Raw genomic sequence first — 19,609 nt, 5'->3', positions numbered from 1 at the left:
ACTACATCAAATCTATGGAGCTCTACTTGATAATATTTGGTTTGAGTAAGATTAACGTAGTAATATAATTGTAATAAAGGTATTCGTTTCATTTCATGTAAGGATACGGATTTCAAGAGGCGCAAAAGTGATAACAACAAGATCCATTAACCCTTGGTCCAATAAGCCCCGTCAGATGATTAAATGGCAAATTTTGTGGTAAAGGTGGCAGTTTACCCGCAAATTAATTGGATATAAAAGAGCTCAAGGCGAGAGAATAGAACAGATATGAACATTATAAAGGTAAGAAGTAAAGGTATATATCGGGGCGCATAATTGGACGAGCGGAACGTATGTTATCGGCTTCTGACAGTGCGGTAATATGGTATGTCATTTAGAGGGCGGCGATGAAGCCCAATCCACCGGCGAGAATGGGGAGAACGGCAGCAGGGGCCACACAGCCAGCGCCATTGCCTTTGGGAGTATCTGGTAGAGATGATGGACCAGAGCCAATGACGTTAGTGGAAGTTGGGTAAGAGCTTCCGTAGCGGGAGGTAGAAGTTGCAGTGCTGGTGGAGGAGGTTGAAGTGTTGTCGGAGGAGCTAGTACCTCTGCAGTCTGGGTTACTTGAGCCCTATTTAAATTGTTAGTCGGGAGACATAGTTAATTGACTGGGGCTTGTGTTTTCACTTACAGGAGCACAGCAAAGGGTTCCAGACTTAGAACATTTCTTGCCTCTGTCACAGTGACCTAAAGAGAAATGGGTTACTATAGGTTCAATAACAACATGTACGAAGTTAACTTACTTCCGGTGTTGGCGCAGCAAGTTTCTCCTGCGGTAGGGTCGTAGCAGCTGTTGGTACCGCAGAGCTTGTTTCCAGCACCGTAAGTGCGAGCACAGCTCTCATCGCTAGCACCACTGCCGCCAGAGCCGCCGGAGCCACCGCTACCACCAGAGGAGCTTCCGCTGCACTTGGAGTATTTTGGGACATCTGGGTTGTAGCACTTGGTCGCATCGTTGGGGCATTCCTTGTAACCACTGCCGAAACAGCTCTGGCAGGTAACACCCTTACCAGAGCAAGAGTCAGAGCCACCAGAGCTTCCACCAGAGCCACCAGAGCCGCCAGAGGTTCCGCCGCAGGTAGAGTACTCAGGGACGTCTGGGTTGTAGCACTTGGACGAATCGCCGGGGCATTCCCTATAACCAGCACCGAAGCAGCTCACACAGGTAACGAATTTGCCGGAACAGGAGTCACTGCGGGAGAATAGGCCACGGGCCTTCAGCTGGGAGTTACCCTCTCGGCTGAGGGCGTGAGTGCCTTTGGAGGCAGCTGGAGCATCGTCAGGGCCGGCAGCAACCAAGGCCGCTCCAAGGAAGAGGATGGATGCAATAGAGAAGCGCATCTTGTAAGCTTGAAATTATATGGTATTATCGAGATGTAGATGAACAAAAAAAGAACGACTGGAGTTTGACGGTGGCGGTATAAAGCTGTTGCCTATCGTTTGAGAAAGTAAACAGGACCAAATGGAAAGAGAGGAAGAGGCGCTGGGGAGATATTAAATAAAAAAAATCGAGGTCCTGTCCTAAAAATATACGCGAGGCACCGTATATCGGATATCTATTGACAGGCTCCGCACTCTACTCCGTATTTGGCAGCAGCTCGCTTCAAGAGCCCATGTCTGCCCTCACGCGGATGAGGCTATGCGCCCCGATCAACATTATCAATACCAATGCTCCGTATCATTGGTCAGGATATAAAGGTTTCTATCCAGATTGCTAGGGGAGCTCGAAAACTTTTTGGCTTTGGCTCTTCGAAAGGCGCATGTGGAACTGCGCACTAGTCTGGAGAAGGGAATGGCTCCCTTCGATGAGCCCTTTCCATTCGCTGCTCGTATTTTGGCTCTGTTCGCGATGCTGTTAGCCTTGAACAAAATTGGTATCCACCAGGCTCTATCACAAAAAGCACTGTAGAGAATAGGGGGAAATACGAGGTGGGTGGCTTGACGTGTCGATCTGATTAATATTTTGTGCAGTTTTCCCGTGCTGTAGTCTATGATCGTTGGGCACAAACGCATTGAGCCTGTCGAGAAAATACATATGGACTTGGAGACGGTCTGGCATCCGCTTGTCCTGCAAGTAGGCGAGGAGGAACCTACACTAGACAAACAACAACATCCCAGACGGTTTTGAAGAAGTAGGTTGCTCTAAAAAGCTTGGCGCCTTTGAGCCTCGTTTTTGTCTTCTCCGTAATGCCCACCCGGGGGGTCCCACTCCCGTCCTGCTGGGAGATGCACTTCGCGGACTTCACGCAGTCCGCGCTCCTTTCCCAAGCCTCGTTTTGTAAATCTCTTGTGCGGTCGTGATTCATCGTTCGTTTTGCAAGCAATCTCCGAAATACCAAGACTTTGGATGGACGGAGTATTTCCATCAAGTTAGTCCCTTTTGTCCATAGCTAAACGGCTGGTAAAGTTAGCGTATCCACTAGTTTATAAATAGCACCCGAGCCCATCAAAGTGTGCCCTGGGTTGTAACCCTCTGGGGTATCCATATAAACAAGCAGGAGTACTCCGTACTTTGTATGGACGGGCATCTTGCCGTCCCAGCTGAAGGTGAGACGAATGGTTGGAGTACCCCGGTAACCCGTCCAGAGCCCAAGGCCATGTGCAACCTGCTCGGCTGAAAAGCTTTTAACCTCGCCTCGATGGGTGGCATTCTTGGCAATCTCGTTCCGCTGGCTCGATGACTGGTGCTTCAGGTCAATCGCCTGAGGTCCGGCGAAGTTAAACGGCTGAATAATTGCGCTCCCGAGATCACACGCTGCCAGCTGAGGCTCAGCGGTCATCATCCCAGTTGATGATTATTGGCCTATCCCTCCAAGGGGCGCGCTGAAAGTAAGCACTTGTTCTGATTCAGACTTCATAGCGCAAGGAAAAACGCCGACCTGCACGGCACAAATCGACTACGCCCCTTTTGTTGAATGGTAAGGGTGCGCTGGGTCCTCCCTCCGTATCGAAAGGCAACCTCATTGAATCAGGCTCTCGAACTGACATTTGACAACGCATGACCTGGTGGCCAGAGTGCCAACTGCTCCCTGTACGTGCTCTGGCCGTTGGTTGTTTATGGAGTGGCTTGCATACTTGTTGAACTTGAGGCTCCTCAGAAACAGCCAGGAACCGTTGTTTCCAGACATTTTACTACCAACCGCCAAGGAGGCGTTACTTTGGCTCTGTCAATCGTTAAATAGTCGCCTCACAGGGGAAGATGATCCCAATCCTTCTCCGATCTTTGGCCGTTTTGGGGCAAATTTCGTCCGTCGATTGCTCTTCTATCTCAGGGATGATTTGCATCCGAAAGCAAGCGAGACGCGGAATATCCTCCGTACTTGATGATTAATACCCAGCATTCTCCTTAGTTAGTTGTTCTGACTCGGGGAGCCTTAATGATCGGTTGATTATCGGCTTCTTGTGATATGCAAAGGAGATGCAAGGGACGCTCCTTGATGGGGCTGCTCGTGGCAGCTTTTATTGCGAAGGACTCGCGGGAGGATCCGTTTGCATTGCGTGAACAGCGCTCTGTATAAAGGATACTCGGTAACCGACATATCTCACTGGACAGCGATAGCTTTGGGATGTTTAGAGCAGTCTACCAGTGTGTTGTTGATGATGTTGATGTTGTTCATGTCGATGTCGATGTTTGTTTGGTCGCAAGTTCGGACGGCACGTGACTAATAATTTTTTCAGAGAAAACTGACATCATGCAATCTCGAAAGCGCTTGTATGAATATTTTATATCAGACCTAACTTCACTTATACTATAGGATGGCCTCTGGGTAATGATTCTGGACCTCAATTTATACAAATACTACAACTTAAATTAGACAATCTGTTTCGCGCAATGTGTCTATAAAACGACGCATCAATCGCCGCAATTCGTGCATCTTACAATTTATCTTTTAATTGAGCAAAGCACTTAAATGGATTTGAACAAGACTGTACGATTGCTATCTCCTTCAACCGCCCCTTAAACTACAGATTAACTGACTCTGTTACCTATGCGCAGACTTCAACCCTCCCACGCGACCACACTACCAACTCCCAAGTCATGTTCCGGCCTCCCATCAATCGCGCAATGCGCGTACTAGATCGATCGTTCTTCAAAAGAACAATACCTCTTGCCGCTGCGACGGTGTTCGACCCGAAAAATCTTGGAGGAATCAAAGAGCAGCTGTCAAAAAGCAAGGATATACTGAACGCTCCTCGATTAATGGCTATCCGGCCTGTCCAGAACCCCGCTACAGAAGAGGATAAGAACAAGAAGTGTATCTTGCTGAAGGAAAAGATACAGGCTAATGACATAACTACGTGGTCTCCGACGATACGGCAGTTAGTGGAAGCTAAGTCTATGGAGTTGAAGCCGTACGACCTTCACCTCGACTATGACTACTGGCTCTATCGTAGGTTCCCTTCCCATGCTCAGTGCACTTAGTATGGCTTCTAATACGGATCAAATTACTTTTCAATAGACGATATCCTTGCATCGATATTACCAGAAGAACAGCTTGAAGAGACTCCCGCTGGTTTCAATCAAGTTGGCCATATTGGTATGTGAACTTGAAGCCGCCGTGCAAGAGGAATGATAAACTGATTATATATTTTTGCCCTATATTACAGCGCACCTTAACCTTCGAGAACAGTACCTTCCATACAAGCTTTTAATTGCCGAAGTCATCAAGGATAAAAACCCAACGGTTCGAACAGTTATTAACAAAGTTGACGACGTTGGCGCAAACAGTCAATACCGCACTTTCGCCTACGAACATCTAGTTGGAGACAAGGACATGAATGTTATCCAGCATGAGCAAAACTGCGAGTTTGCATTCGACTACTCTAAAGTTTACTGGAACTCGCGCCTGGGGAACGAACACGCCCATCTCGTTGGTCGGTTTAAAGAGGGTGAAGCGGTATGTGATGTTATGGCTGGCGTTGGGCCCTTTGCTCTTCCAGCCGGGAAGAAGAGAGTGTTTGTCTATGCCAATGACCTCAACCCTCACGGCTACGAGAAGATGAAGGAAGGGATCGCCCGAAACAAAGTTAGAGACTTCGTGAAGCCGCATAACATGGATGGAAGTGAATTTATTGGACACGCTACCAGAGAGCTATACACACTCGAGCACACGGTGAAGATATATCCAAAAGTGAAACGCAGCCAGGCGCTGGTGAAGGCAAAGCTTATTCCTGAAGTATACGTCTGCCCGCCTACCTTTGATCACTACGTCATGAACCTCCCTGCCTCCGCGATCGAATTCCTCGATGCCTTTATTGGCGTGTATGCTGGCAAGGAATCTCTCTTCGCACCATACACCGACCGTAAACGACCTCTCGTTCATGTGTACTGTTTCTCCTCCAACAGCGATGATAACATGATCGAGTACGCGGATATTTGTCAGCGCATTTCCGACAAACTGCAACACAAGATAACTCCCGAAGATATGGTTGGTGGGACGGGCAACCAGGAGCTAGAACTTGAGATCCGTGATGTCAGGCTGGTTTCTCCCAACAAGCGGATGTTCTGCGCATCATTCAGGCTTCCGGCGGAGGTTATTTTCAAGGCCTGATTTACCCTTATATAGAGATGTCTTCAGCTTGTGGTTTCATTCATGCGGTTAGCTATTAAAAGTGAGCGAAGAACCTTTAACCACTTCCTTTAGCATCTTTCCCCTGTTGATTGGTTAGCATTTTCTGGAACATAGAGTCATGTACGATAGAATATATATTTTCATAGCCTGCGGTTAACAACCATTGGGATGGAGTTGGGGTTCCCGGTTTCATGGATATGCTCCTCGATCATAGAATGGTTTACATCACGTAACAATAGCTACGTGCAGCTCTTGATATAGAATTCTTTCCATTTTCTAAGCCTTTGGCTTCTGGCTAATAATGGTATGTCGCTTCGCATAATCTACACATTCTGCATTTCCATCCAGTAATCATAACGTCGTGCAAAATGCCAATCTCCAGTAAGGTATCCTTTTCCTAACCTGAACGCCTTGCATTGCGTAAAATATCTTCCCACCCAGCAAGATAAGTTGGGCATCCACGGTTATTATCCCTTCATTATCAGACAACTGTCAGGGCCGTTCCCAAGTTCCTGTATAACATCACTCGACGAAGTTCCTTAGCTTGGTGAGTTCGTCGAGAAGTTCCTGCAGGTCGGCATCCGAGATCTTGTTTCCAATACTAGGGATGAGGGACTTTGCTTCCTCGGCATTATCACAGCACAGACTCCCTATCATGATGGTTAGAAGTGTTCCTGAGTTCAACCACTTCAGAAGCAGCATACCTAGCTGTGACCGCTCAAAGAACTCTAGCTCTGTGTGCGCAGATAGCAGCCGTTCAACAGCCTCGATGTTTTCCTTCTCCTTGAACCTGGCGAATACCTCGAGGTAGTCTTGTGTCTTGATCAGGGTTCTATCGATTGGCGCAGGATTAATATATGGCGGACCACATGAGTTATGAGTGCCATGCCAACTCACTCCCGCTCTTCGAACTTGTTCTCTCCCTTTCTCCGCAGATCGAGCACCTTGTTGATAACCAATCGTGCCTCCGAAAGAGACAGTGTCGGCACATTCTGGAATTCACCGAGCTTGAGCTGGGAGGTGGCCTCAAGCTCGCTCTGGGGCAGCTCGCGCTTGCGGTGCGTGGGTTCGTGGATCGGTGTTGAAGAGCTCATGGCGATATACCTGGTCTAATGTGTCGGTTCCGTTCTTCTTATCGTCTTCTTTCTTCTCGTCTTCTGTCTTTCTTCTTCTTCTCGTCTTCTTGTCCTGTCTTCTCGTCTTCTTCTTCTTCGCGATGTCTATACCACGTGACCTTCTTACATAATACATATATTTGCTGGTTCAACTTTTCATCTCTTTGGCTGGCGCAGAACAAGCATTTGACTGAGATTTGAATTCCGACAATCCCAGCTCCTATACTCTAGGTTGATTCCGGATATATAGCTCTGGTAGGTTTACGTAAAGAGGTTAATCGCAACTGGGCTTCAATTCGTCTCTATGTGTCTCGCAATTGGCATGAAACATCTGCCGAATATTGCTTTTCGCCCCTCGTTCTCCGCGTACCGTATAAGCGACCAATGCCGCGCAGTCGCGCATATTCCAACTTTGTCGAAGCCGTGCGAGTGACGAGCTAGGCCTTTGTTAAGTATATATTCTGTGGGGGGGGTATATCTAACCGGAGAACTTCGGGCTATCAGGCTTCGTAACGAGCACGATGTGGAGTTCTCCGTACGGAGTTACAGCAGCCATCCCTGACAGCAGAAGAGATGGAGGAAGCCAGCTCCCTTAGCGACATCGTGCAGCAATTACTCGATTCACTCGAGCTCGGCCGCCAAGATCCAGGATGTATATAAAGTGAATGCAAGAAGTGAAGGACTGGCTTTGGAGGCGTTGGGCCTTCTTATATATCTTGGTGGTCCTCACCAAACACAACTCTCCATGCGAATTTCACTGCCCCCACGCGTTTTACCAGGAAAGATTCCATGATGTCGAAGGCGTTGTTGAAATATACCACCGGGCCAAACAGTCCGGATGTGCACAGCAAATACCAGCCGACGGACGAAGTGATATTTCGTAGTCCGTTCGGGCCATTCCCCAAGGTCGACCCTGATCTGAACCTGCATGACTTCTTCTTCCCTCCGGATAACCCGCTCCATTCTCCTGATCATGACCTGTTCATCGATGCGGCGACTGGCACGACGGTATCACTGTACCAGTTCCACGACAGGGTGCTCTGTCTCTCGAGGGTGCTGCGGCATGACGGACCCAACCCGGTAGGACTGGGAAAATCACCATATGATGATAGTGGAAGCGGTGAGATCATCGGCATACTATCAAAGAATCATCTCGCGTGGCCGCTGCTGGCGCACTCCTGTTTTCGATCAGAGCTGGTGTTTGGTGGAATCAGTCCTAATTCGACCCCGTATGAGCTATACCATGTTATGCGCAAGATGCAGACGACGTCCATGGCTGTCCATGAATCCCTGCTTCCGTTGCTGCTGCAGACTGTCAAGAATGGCCCGCAAGGGGGCAACGATAGTACCTTGGATTTCGTCTTTGACCCTAGAAAGATAATAATCATATCGGATGATCCGGCGTTGGACACGGTCCACGGGTATCCCACCGTCGAGTCGTTGATCAGACTCGGCTCTACATTACCTGAGAGGCCGAGGAAGCTGTTGGGAGGAGACAGGCTATGTTATCTCCTTCAGTCGTCTGGAACGTCCGGGTTTCCAAAGGCCATGATGATATCACATAAGAACGCAGTACACACTACCATGCAGAGCATGATAACGTCTTCCCGGACAGCCGAGTTTGTAAGTCCTGCCTGTTCTTTAGTTTTAGACTCGATATACTGATGTATAGACGACCAGCTTGGTGTTCCACTACAACAGTCTGTGGTCCTGGGCATTATCCCAGCATACCACTCGTTTGGCCTGATTCTATGGACTCTGCGCGTGAACGTAACCCGGTGCACGAACGTATTGATGTCAAAATGGGACCTAGAAACCGCGCTGCAGCTCATCGAGAAGTACAAGGTCACCGTACTCCCGCTCGTTCCGCCACTTGTCCGACAGCTCGCCCTATCACCGCTAACGGAAAAGTACGATCTCTCGTCTGTGGTAGCCGCCGCGAGCGCAGCAGCATACCTGCCTCCCGACGTAGCGCACGCACTGGGCCAGAAACTGCCGCAAAAGGCTCCCATCCCTTCAGGCTACGGGCTGTCGGAAGCTCTATCCATCGCCCAGCCAATTACAGAGGGTATCTTTGGGCTCTCTCGCTCCGAGCCAGGCACGATTGGACACCTTCTTCCTGGCGTCGAGGCCAAAGTAGTCAACCCAGACACGTATGAGCCAGTAGCTAAGGGATCGAAGGGCGAGCTCTGGGTCCGGGCCCCCGTGGTCACGCCAGGATACTTTAAAGACCGCACCGCGACCGCAGAGCTATTTGCCGAGCCGGGCTGGCTGCGAACAGGCGACCTGGTCAAGCGAGACGCAGAGGACCGACTTCACTATCTCGACCGGCTGAAGGAGATGATCAAGGTGAAGGGTCTGCAGGTTGCGGCGACGGAGGTCGAGGACACGCTGCTCTCTCATCCGGATCGGCTGGTACGGGACGCCTGTGTAGCCGGAGTAGACAACGGGCGAGGAGACGGCGGCCTCTTCCCTCGTGCCTGGGTAGTGCTATCCGACGAGGGAAGACGACATGCTCCAGAGAGAGTCATCCAGCAGCTAGACGCCTTTGTCAAGAGCAGGCTGTCAAAGTATAAACATCTCGCCGGCGGCATCGAGATAGTCGACAGCGTAAGTCTTCCTCTCCCTGTATACTCCTCCGTACACCATACTAACGGCTGCAGATACCTCGAACGCCCTCGGGTAAGATGCTGCGCAGAGAGATGCGAGACAGGCACCACGCCAGGCAGAAGGATAAAGACAAGCAGGAGAAGGCGAGACTGTAGACGGGGCTTAGATGAGGCTATTTTTATATCATGAGCTGTTCTTCTCTTCTATAGACGTTAACCAAAGGCCTGGAATAGAGTTATGTTTCATATACGCCACCTGTAGGGCCTTGTATCTCTCCATCAGGCTGGAATGTGGCGAGATGCGTAAGTTCTGTTCCTGATTGAACCATGGTCACTGTACCTCCACCAGTCTGCTCTTCTATATCCTATTCTATCTATATTCTATATCCTGTCTATATTCTATGTATACTCCGTATTCTGTCCTCTATATTATCTTATATTCTCTTCATCTATATTGTCTATCTGCACATCACGTGAGATGTTTCTCTTTGGGCCTAGCGCCGCCTGCCACTTTGAGACGAAGGTGAAGCCGCGAGCAGAAAAAGCGACAGCGAGAGAAGAACAACAACCATCGCCAGGTTGCTGCTCTACGCGTTGAGACACAGGGACGGTGTCTTCTACTTCTCTGCTGCTCTGCCTGCTCTTCCTCCTCAGAAGCAGGGGCAGACACATCACCAGCTAACTATCGGTCTGCATGCCAAGCAGCTTCGCCGGCTGGTATCCCTGGGGAATCAAAAAGCAACTACTCAGCATTAATTGCTCCTGACATCACCGTCTGGAACCAGTGACAGCACCGGCAAACGTGAGCTGTTCTGCAAGGTAAGTTGGTGAAGGATGGAGCCCATGCTTTTCCCTGTGGTCTAATTATTGCTTTTACCCCGTTTATGTCCCCTGTCCCGCTAGAGAGAGTGAGAGGGAGAGTGAGAGGGCTGGGCCAGAAACCGTTTTAAACACCCTTCTTTGATGACCTGCCACTAACCGCCCACTGTATAGACATCCTGCAATATCAAAAGGAGACACTTAATTCACACAGCTCACTCTGTCTCTCCTTTGACCGGCTTTCTGGCTTCCTGCTGAATTAACGATTTAACGACCCCCCAAGAGAGGTATTCCCCACTCCCACCAGCCTCCTCTATCCCGTTGATGAAACTCCTGGACGTCCGTTCTCTGACTCCTGATATCAGACCTTAACACGCTCGTTCATTTTTCATACCTGTTGAGGGCAACGCAGACGACATCATCTACTCCGGGTTTCTCTCTCACCGTCAATGCTTAGCTGCATCCTCGCGTCGCCTAACTTATAACCGTCACCTGTCTAAGCGATCGCTCTGTCGCGAAAAATAATATCTCCAAACCACACTCGTTCACAGTCCTGACCTTTCCTCTCACCAAACGCGCTTTCGGATAGGGGAATCGACCCCTTGAGCTACCCGCCCCCGAGCTCGGAAACACAGCTTCACGTCTCACACATTTTCGGGGGAGGTTGTTCGACGCAGAGATGACGTCTCCCGGTGGTCGTCATATCCCACCCGGTCTGCTGCCGGGGAATCGAAGTGAAGACGGCGGTCTACAGATCACGAATAGCGGGTTGTACGGTGATGGATTCCAGAGCCAGTCGCCGATAGAAAGCCCGGATACGACCAGAGGCGGCGCTCCGTGGTCTGACATCCCGCCGTCTGCTCCCAGCGAGTCTAATGTCAATCCAGAAGACCGATCGCCCAGACAGCAGCCGGACAGCTATCGAAGCCCGCCCGGTAGAACAAAGTCGCGCGAACGCCATAATAAATCCAATGGTCCCTCGAGCAGCAAGTCGCCGAGCGGTAATACTAGAATCTGTAGGGCGTGTGGAGAGCCTCTGCTGGGACAGTTTGTTCGTGCGCTAGGCGGTACATTTCACTTGGAATGTTTCCAATGCAAAGTGAGTTTACCCTTCTACTTAGTCTTTATTATATGATGTGAGCGCGCTTCTGACCTAATAAAATAAAGGACTGCGGAGAGATTGTCGCATCAAAGTTCTTCCCTGTAGATTCTGGTGATGGGACCTCCCAACACCCCCTTTGTGAACGTGACTACTTTCGACGATTAAACCTATTGTGTTTTGAATGTGGAGGTGCCCTTAGAGGTTCCTACATCACTGCGTTGGAGCACAAATATCACATTGAACATTTCACCTGTTCAGTTTGCCCTACCGTCTTCGGCGCTCAGGACAGTTATTATGAACATGAAGGCAAGGTATACTGCCACTACCACTACTCGACACAATTCGCCCAACGGTGCAACGGGTGCCAAACTGCCATCCTTAAACAGTTTGTCGAAATTTTCCGCAACGGCCAAAACCAACATTGGCACCCTGAGTGTTACATGATCCACAAATTCTGGAATGTGCGCCTGTCTCCGAGTGGGAAGCCGTTTGAACCGCCAGAGATAGACAGGGACATCAGCACCGAAGAACGTGAGAAAATTCGCGATGACGAGGAAAAGATGGAGGAAAAAGTTTACCGCATCTGGAGCGTACTCTCTGCCTTTGAGGAATCTTCCGCCGCCTGCATTTCTGATATGTTGCTACATGTCAGCAACGGTGCATATATTGATGGAGTTATTGTTGCTAAAAAGTTCATTTTCCACGTCGAGGTCTTGTTCAAGGGCACCGATCTGCTCGCGGCTCAAGTTTTGGCATTGGGTGTAAAAGGTGAGTTTTTACCCCCTTTTCAGGCAACATGTTGACAACATGGCTATACTAACACTGCATAGAAATGGCATATGGCAGAGAAGCTAAGCTTCTTTGTAAGAAGGTTGTCTCGTTCTTTTCCTTACTTTCAAAGACACAGGAGACTGGTGTTCGGAAGCTTGGTGTTACACAGGAACTCCTTGCCCTGGTCACAGGGCTCGCACACTATTTAAAGCTCCTCATCCGCATTGGTCTGCAGGGTTCCCTGAGGCTAGAGCGTGAAACAAAATCTTCAGAGTCCCTCTATACATTCCTAGAGCTGACTTCAGACCTGGAAGAAGTGAACAATATTACAGCTAGTGATTTAAACGCCGACACCTCACAGCTGGCCAACTCACAGTCTGATTGCTGTGCAGCCTGCACTGAACCAATTGATGATGAATGTATTGTCTTAGGGCGGAGGCAGTGGCATAAGAAACCTCCTCACCTTGTCTGTGGTGCTTGTCATGATGACTTGACTCAGGATCTTGACCGAGCCAGATGGAGTGAGACGAACGATCGGCCGTTCTGTGTGACTTGTGCGGTGCAGAGAGGCCATGACCCCCAGGCTATCGCTGGATTTGAGCATGTTACCAAGTTGCAGCAATACATCTTCCTCCTACGGGTGGCTCTTGCGAGACTCCTCTCTGTCCTGCGCTCGGGCGGTACACTACCACACACATCGGGTACGCATCACCACCTCTCTCCAGCCGCTATTAAACCATTCCGTTTTACTGATAAGCTATACAGATGACCCTAACTTGAAACAATACGAAGCAAATGATGGCCACCGAATCCCTCCCCAGCATGACCCCCATCTCCCGCCTCAGCGCTCCAATACCCGGTCAATGTCCTACACTGGAGAGCCTAAGGAAGAAACGACACCCTCCTCCTTAGAGCAGACAGTTGGCGAAATGAGAAGGCTACGATCCACTAGAAACGAACGTGCCATATCCACCACATTCAAAAAGGCTCGAACTTCACGCATTATTTCTGGCCCTGAAAGCAGCAGCGCTCAACCAGGTGCCCAAGGTGGAGCAAATAACTCGCAAAACCAAAACTTCCAGATCGTCGAAGAACGAGACGCTGATGGCGAGCCTGTCGCAGACCTTACCTTTGGAAACCAGGATGCGCTGACACTAGATGACATTCCGAGAATCGTTGCTGCCGAACAGGCCAAGGAACAGCGTCCAAATGCGTATAAACATGCTGGACAGAACCTCATCGGCAGCGGTGGTCCAGCAGCCAAGCTTGTCAATGGACATCAACGAGGCGTATCTATGGACCAACTTGGCGCCATGGAACGACCGAGAGCTAGGAAATACTTTTCAGAGCTGTCTGCTTTGGAGTATTTCATCGTTCGACACGTTGCCGTGCTTTCTATGGAGCCGTTGCTAGAAGGCAGCTTCAACCTAGAGGAACTCCTGGGCCTTATCGAGCCACGCAAACCAACTATCTGGAACATATTCAACCGCGCCTTCAAGAATGACCCTCGCAAAGTGGGCAAAAAGAAGGGAGTCTTCGGCGTAGCCTTGGAGCAAATCGTCGAAAAAGACGGTACTGAATCGACTCATGGTGTTGGACCAGGTACACTGCGGATACCCACGTTTATCGACGACGCTATTTCTGCCATGCGACAGATGGACATGTCTGTTGAGGGTGTGTTCCGTAAGAATGGAAATATCAAGCGACTCAGGGAGACTGCTGAGCTTATCGACACTAAATACGAGGCGGCCGATCTGGATAAAGAAACCGCTGTTCAGGTCGCGGCCTTGATGAAGAAGTTCCTTCGAGAGATGCCTGATCCGCTTCTCACATTTAAGCTTCACGGCTTATTTGTTATTGCGCAAAGTAAGTCGATATTCACCTTATATGAACTAGAACGGAGAAGCTAATAGAAACAATAGAAATATCTGACCCTGTGAAGCGGAAACGGGTTCTTCATCTGACGTGCTGTTTGCTGCCAAAGTCACATCGAGACACAATGGAAGTACTATTTTCATTCCTCAACTGGGCCTCGTCGTTCTGCCACATTGATGATGAGACCGGTAGTAAGATGGATATTCACAATCTTGCTACCGTGATGACTCCGAATATTCTTTACTCTAATACAAAAGTGGCTGGCGTTGATGACAGCTTTTTAGCTATCGAGGCAGTCACCTCCTTAATCGAGAACAACGATGCCATGTGCGAGGTATGTACTCTACATCGCCAATCATCCACCTTTCAAAACCTCATGTTAACATTTTCAACAGGTGCCTGAAGATCTTCTGTCCATCCTCACGGACTCGACCCTTTTCAACGGCAGTGCCGAAATCACTACCAAAGAAATCCTCAAGCGATATGGGGCCTTGGGTAAACTGCCTGTACCCCAGAGGGCTCCAACTGTCGCAGAAACCATTCCTGTGCGTTCTGGCTCTTCGAAAGGAAATAATTCTACAATTGCCGCTCGTATTGACACCGACCCATCTCAAGCTACAGCCTGGCAGATGCAGAGTTCTGTAAGACACGTCCAAGGCCCTCAGGACCCAAACGCTCATTTCCCACCACCACCAATCCGAAGTGATAGCGGCGACAGCCACCAAAGCCAGGGCCAGGGCTATAGTGGAATCCCACCACAACAACCCCATCAGCAACATCTCACGCAACCGCAGCTAGCATACCGCGGCCGCCCACCTGCTATTTAGTATGTTTTTCAAACGTTCCGCTAGATTGAGAGGAAATATGAGACGACCTTGACCTGCTTCTTGCATCTTTGCATATGGCGTCCAAATCTACCCTATTTGCATTGCACCGGACTGGGCAACAATTACGGCGCGGCTCACTTGGTGCTCAAAACTTGGTTCATTGGGGGTTTGTTTCTCTTTTACTGTTGGCTTTTTTTTTACACGGAACAAATGGTCTGGTACTGCTTGAATTTTCTCCCACCCTTTCTCCTCCCTCCATTCCTCGTCTTCTTCTTTTCTCCATTTTCTTCTTTTGATATCTTCGTGGTTCCCCCTTCAACCCTTCATCCTCTTCCCCATTCACTTCCAAATCTAAAATAATGAAAAAAATCCCTCCTTAAATGCAGCCGGCGCAGTACCCTGGATGATTCTCGATCTGGCAAGCATACCTTCCCCCCTTTTTTTCTCTTCTATCGAGACCCCTTTTACCCCCTTCTTTTACTCTTCTTCAGCTGCCATGCAGGAAAATGTGGATATTTGCATGCTGCTATTAACCTTTTTTTCGTTTCCCTTTTACTGCTACTCCTCCCTCCATACCTCCCTTTGTGCCTCTAATTTTCTCTTAACTTCCTCACAGCACTCTCCCCCAGAGCCTTCTTTGTGCATATCCATTTTACCCACCCACCGAGTTCCTCACTTCTGCAAATACCTCGTTATGATCAACAACTCCTACCCTCTAATTTTCTTCACCTTCTTTCAACTCATTTCCTTTCTTTATTAAACACCCTATTGATTCCCCAATGTTTTTTCTTTTCTTTTTAATTTGATTTCTTTCAATTCTTCCACTTCTTCTACCTACCCTTTTTACTTCTTCTACTTCTAACTCTTCTACTCCCACTACCTTCAACCTACCTCTTTGCATTTTCAACCGAATCAATTTTTTTTTTCCTAACGCCATCCCATATACATTAGCCGGTCCCTTTTCTTTCTACATGATTGCTTGCTGCTTTTGCTCCCTGTGGACGTATACCAGTGGTTACATTTTTTTTGTCCTTTCATTTCCCTCAATACAAAAAACCATGCCGAAATCATCTGTTTAATGCTTGGTAGGCGTCACTTAGCTAGAAACATGGTGATGGCAATTACACATAGTAAATACGTATTTTTAATCTCTGCCTTTTCCCTGTTTTTCCTACGGTCTAGATATTTATAATTTCGTACTGGGAAAAGGGTCATTGGTTTAGAATAATTAAAGTTGTAGATGCTCCTGCCATCAAATAATTGCTAATTTTGCCCTGATAGATACTTTATACATCTAACTCCTGATCCACACACCGACCTAACCTGCCCAACCTGCTTAGCCCATCCAGCCCGCCAAATTTTCAAATGTCATTATAATCATGTGTAAGGTGTGAATATATTTAATGTTGCCCCGATAGCGAGAGTAGGAATCGAAATAACCAAGAACCAATTGTCGAATAAAAGAATATATACCTAGGCTCTGCTTCGAAGAACTCTCCTTCCAGGAGCAGGTTGTTCTACTGCTTGAGCCTTTCTAGCGGCAGCAGCCGTCATCTTCCTTGCAGCCGAGGCCGTTGCAATTGTGGCTCCGCGGGCTCTGGTCGCGGTTGGTTTCTTCGAGGTTGAGGATGTAGTAGTTGAGATTGACATCTTTCTAGGGCCAGCAGTTTTTGTGGAGCGTACGATCGTTGTTCCTGCAGTTGCCGCTGAAGCGCTAGATGACGTAGTACTGTTACTGACCTGTCGGTTGGTTTGGCGTGTAGCTGGCCTTGAAGGTCCCTTTCTCGAAGTTGCTGGTGCAGATTTGACTGACAGAGCCTTCTTCGGCCTGGGAGCCCTCGCCGGTGCTGCATCAGAGCTGGTGTCTGGAGGGGTTACCCTGCGAACTCCTGCTGCGCCCCTAGTCGACCTGAGTCGCGGTACGGCTCCAGTAGCAGTACCTGCGATGTTGAAATTTTTGGTCGGGCTAGTGTGCTTGAATGGGGAGAAGGCACGGATATGATAAGGTTCTTGTTGTTGTGGTTTGGTAGGCGACATCTTCAGCGGGGATTGGGGAAATGTCCGGGAATTGGACGACTTTGGCGATAGGATGTTGGACTCGGTGCGTTGGGAAGCCGCGCGGGAAGAGCCGGCTGGTGCATTGGCTTTGCTGCGCTGTTTTGGATTTGTGAGAGGATGATTTGTAAGGTCTGGATAGCCGACGTTTTCTTTATCGGAAGAGTCGTTGCTAAGGATAGTTCGTTAGATTGGGAGTTAATAGGGTAGACAGCAGGTTCACGTACCTCTGACGCGTCGCCCCGGAACGCAGAACTCCCGCAATGTTGCTACTTGAAGTAGCTGATGCTTGTGTGATGGGGCGCACCGTCTTTGTGGGTTTCAACGGTAATGTGGGTTTCTTAAATGGAGACTTGGTATTTGTTTCTTTGGCGGCTTCCGAGTACTTGACGAGTAATTCGCCTAGGTTTTGTTTGCGTAATGCCATAGGAATTCGGTTTATACGTCGTTCAATTCTCGCTCGCAGGTCCTGTGCCTGAAGAGCATAATGGGCGCGTAATTTACGCGCGCGTTCCGTGACTATAAGTTCAGCCTAGTCAGTAATTATATTCCAACGAGACTGGTTCTTGCGAGGGCGTATCCCACTCTCTAGCTGAAGATTGTCCATCAACGCTTGCTTCTGCTTCTGCGTGATTCTTAGCTGTCTCTTTGAAGGGCTTCTCGTAGGCGTATGCGCTTCATCGTATTGGCTATTCGGCTCCGGCGACTTGCGTTTTCTCGAGACGGCGGCCGACATTGTGTTTTTCGTGGCAGCAGGGCGGTATTCAGGGGACGCTGATGTACTGTGGATGGCGGTATGAACTGGTATTCGCAGTGATATCCTCGTCGTGGTGGTGGTGGATGTGATATGTTGATGGGCAACAAGGAAGGTCGCGATGTTGGATGTAAACAATGTTGGGCTTACCTAAGCACAGTCCCTAGTCCCGATTGAGATGGCGGCAAGTTGGAGCTTCGCGGCGACCTTGAGCTGCTTCACCAAGTACATCCTCCACGAACACATCTCTCTCTCTCTGTGTCTCTTCTTCTGTTCATTTCTCGCTGTCTACCTCCTATCGTACAAGCCAGACGTAGCTGTCTGACCACCGCCATCATGTCGCTCGAAGCTACTATGATCATGTTCGTCTCACCCGGCTGGGTCCTGTTGACGGGCGGTATGCTAACTGGCTACGAAATAGTATCGATAATAGTGAAAGCAGCAGAAATGGCGACTACCTGTAGGTCTATTCTTGGGTAGACGAACGCATATACTACACTATATAAGCGGATGCTAACCAGGAAGGCAGCCCCACAAGATTTGAAGCTCAGGCGGATGCGGTAAACCTGATTCATTCGGCAAAGACACAAGCTCACCCAGAATCCGCAGTCGGTTTAATGAGTATGGGAGGCAGCGGCCCAGAAGTCCTGGTTACCTTGACTGCAGATATCGGGAAAATCCTAGAAGGTCTTCACCGAACAAAGATTGGGGGAACTGCACATCTTGCCTCGAGCATACAGGTTGCTTATGTAGGTTTATACCCAGCTAGATTCGCAGTATACGGGTGCATGGCTAACCGCTACTCTTCCGTTTACCATAGCTAGCACTTAAACACCGAAAAGAAAGGGCCCAGAGACAGCGGATTATCGTCTTCTCGTGCTCGCCCATCGTCGAGGACGGAAAGTCTCTCGTCAAGCTGGCGTTGAAGATGAAGAAGAATAACGTTAGCATCGACTTTATTGCGTTTGGAGAACTCGACTCGGAAACAACGAAGAAGCTAGAAGCGTTCCACGAGGCTGTGAACAGTGGAAACGGATCAAATCTCGCAATTATACCTCCAGGCCCCAACCTTCTCAGCGATTCTATCGTCACGACTCCAATCCTCGGAGGAGACGGTATGGGCGCCGGCCGTGGTGAGGAAGGAGGCGATTCTGGGCCCGGATTCGAATTCGGTATCGATCCATCGGCCGATCCCGAGCTAGCGTTTGCCCTTCGGATGTCACTGGAAGAAGAAAAGGCGCGGCTGGAGAAGGAGAAGCAAGAGAAGGAGAACGAGGCGAAAGATTCGATGGAGAAGATCACGGAAGAAGGCGGGGAGACGCAGCCACTTCTAAACCAGAGCGGGGAAGCCAGCGGAAGTGGAAGCGGGCGCAAGGATGATAAGAAGAAAGATGGCGAGGGGGACAAGATGGACACCTCGTGATGGCATTATTCTGTTTTCGAAGAAGGGGTTTTGGGCGAATCATCTAGACTTTTTGACGCTCAACAGCATTCCCGGCGTTCGTAAATCGATGTATTTTACTGGTATTGGACTCGAAGCGATCTATTTCAAGACACCCCAAGGCGGGAGGTTTATGTGATAGCAGCCTCAGCCAACTCTATGCCACGATTATTCGCCATGCATACGTTTCCTGGCCGTAAATACTCCAGTATCATTAATTCGTATAAAGAAGCTCCATACATCAAGTCATGTCTATTATATCAAACGCTACCTCCCCCGCAACCACGTCCCTAGATGTCTATCAAACGACTCGCATCTTACGGGCATCTCCAATTGATAGAACGGGTTCTTCATAACATAGTCAGCGTACAGCTCGTATATCCTCGCAATCACATTATCCACATTCGGCATCAGCGGGTCAGTAAAGAGCAGGAACTTGGTGCCTGTTATCGTCTGGAAACATGTTAATCTGAACCGTTCGGTCTCGAGGACTTCTAGCCCTGTCTTGGGAAGGCCTGGATTGGGTAGTGTAGAGGTTAAGGGTATAGTGGATGCGGAGGTATTGGAGGTTGCGGGAGCCGTGTAGGGGATTATCGGCGTGAGAGAGCGGGTTATGGCATGGACGC

At 49.2% G+C, this 19,609-nt stretch overlaps 7 protein-coding genes across 7 annotated transcripts; 4 read left to right on the top strand and 3 right to left on the bottom strand.

The window, feature by feature from the left end:
• Positions 1 to 373: 373 nt before the first annotated feature.
• Positions 374 to 1,383, bottom strand: GIQ15_04671 (uncharacterized protein; the record flags this gene model as incomplete). Its single annotated transcript, XM_033552088.1, has 3 exons — positions 374 to 613; positions 674 to 729; positions 786 to 1,383. 3 exons carry the CDS (start codon positions 1,381 to 1,383, stop codon positions 374 to 376), a joined length of 894 nt encoding a protein of 297 aa, XP_033405818.1.
• Positions 1,384 to 3,953: 2,570 nt separating this feature from the next.
• On the top strand, positions 3,954 to 5,594 carry GIQ15_04670 (tRNA methyltransferase; the record flags this gene model as incomplete). Its single annotated transcript, XM_033552087.1, has 4 exons — positions 3,954 to 3,971; positions 4,040 to 4,433; positions 4,503 to 4,580; positions 4,651 to 5,594. The coding sequence occupies 4 exons, from the start codon at positions 3,954 to 3,956 to the stop codon at positions 5,592 to 5,594; spliced, it is 1,434 nt and encodes a 477-aa protein (XP_033405817.1).
• A 543-nt stretch (positions 5,595 to 6,137) lies between these two features.
• GIQ15_04669 (polymerase II polypeptide D) lies at positions 6,138 to 6,709 on the bottom strand (the record flags this gene model as incomplete). Its single annotated transcript, XM_033552086.1, has 3 exons — positions 6,138 to 6,265; positions 6,320 to 6,447; positions 6,513 to 6,709. 3 exons carry the CDS (start codon positions 6,707 to 6,709, stop codon positions 6,138 to 6,140), a joined length of 453 nt encoding a protein of 150 aa, XP_033405816.1.
• An 810-nt stretch (positions 6,710 to 7,519) lies between these two features.
• GIQ15_04668 (4-coumarate-CoA ligase 2) lies at positions 7,520 to 9,495 on the top strand (the record flags this gene model as incomplete). Its single annotated transcript, XM_033552085.1, has 3 exons — positions 7,520 to 8,353; positions 8,411 to 9,340; positions 9,394 to 9,495. The coding sequence occupies 3 exons, from the start codon at positions 7,520 to 7,522 to the stop codon at positions 9,493 to 9,495; spliced, it is 1,866 nt and encodes a 621-aa protein (XP_033405815.1).
• Positions 9,496 to 10,837: 1,342 nt separating this feature from the next.
• GIQ15_04667 (uncharacterized protein) lies at positions 10,838 to 14,733 on the top strand (the record flags this gene model as incomplete). The annotated part of the gene is made up of 6 exons (XM_033552084.1): positions 10,838 to 11,257; positions 11,326 to 12,028; positions 12,091 to 12,732; positions 12,797 to 13,897; positions 13,954 to 14,240; positions 14,302 to 14,733. 6 exons carry the CDS (start codon positions 10,838 to 10,840, stop codon positions 14,731 to 14,733), a joined length of 3,585 nt encoding a protein of 1,194 aa, XP_033405814.1.
• A 1,534-nt stretch (positions 14,734 to 16,267) lies between these two features.
• Positions 16,268 to 17,524, bottom strand: GIQ15_04666 (uncharacterized protein; the record flags this gene model as incomplete). The annotated part of the gene is made up of 4 exons (XM_033552083.1): positions 16,268 to 16,387; positions 16,474 to 16,960; positions 17,016 to 17,307; positions 17,374 to 17,524. The coding sequence occupies 4 exons, from the start codon at positions 17,522 to 17,524 to the stop codon at positions 16,268 to 16,270; spliced, it is 1,050 nt and encodes a 349-aa protein (XP_033405813.1).
• A 354-nt stretch (positions 17,525 to 17,878) lies between these two features.
• GIQ15_04665 (uncharacterized protein) lies at positions 17,879 to 18,965 on the top strand (the record flags this gene model as incomplete). Its single annotated transcript, XM_033552082.1, has 3 exons — positions 17,879 to 18,002; positions 18,050 to 18,291; positions 18,363 to 18,965. 3 exons carry the CDS (start codon positions 17,879 to 17,881, stop codon positions 18,963 to 18,965), a joined length of 969 nt encoding a protein of 322 aa, XP_033405812.1.
• Positions 18,966 to 19,609: the final 644 nt, after the last annotated feature.

Source organism: Arthroderma uncinatum (genome assembly GCF_011692745.1).
Source record: "Arthroderma uncinatum strain CBS 119779 chromosome Unknown scaffold3, whole genome shotgun sequence".
Classification (NCBI taxonomy): Eukaryota; Fungi; Ascomycota; class Eurotiomycetes; order Onygenales; family Arthrodermataceae; genus Arthroderma; species Arthroderma uncinatum.
Note: the sequence above shows the minus strand (reverse complement) of the source record. Positions and strands in the feature narration are given on the sequence as shown.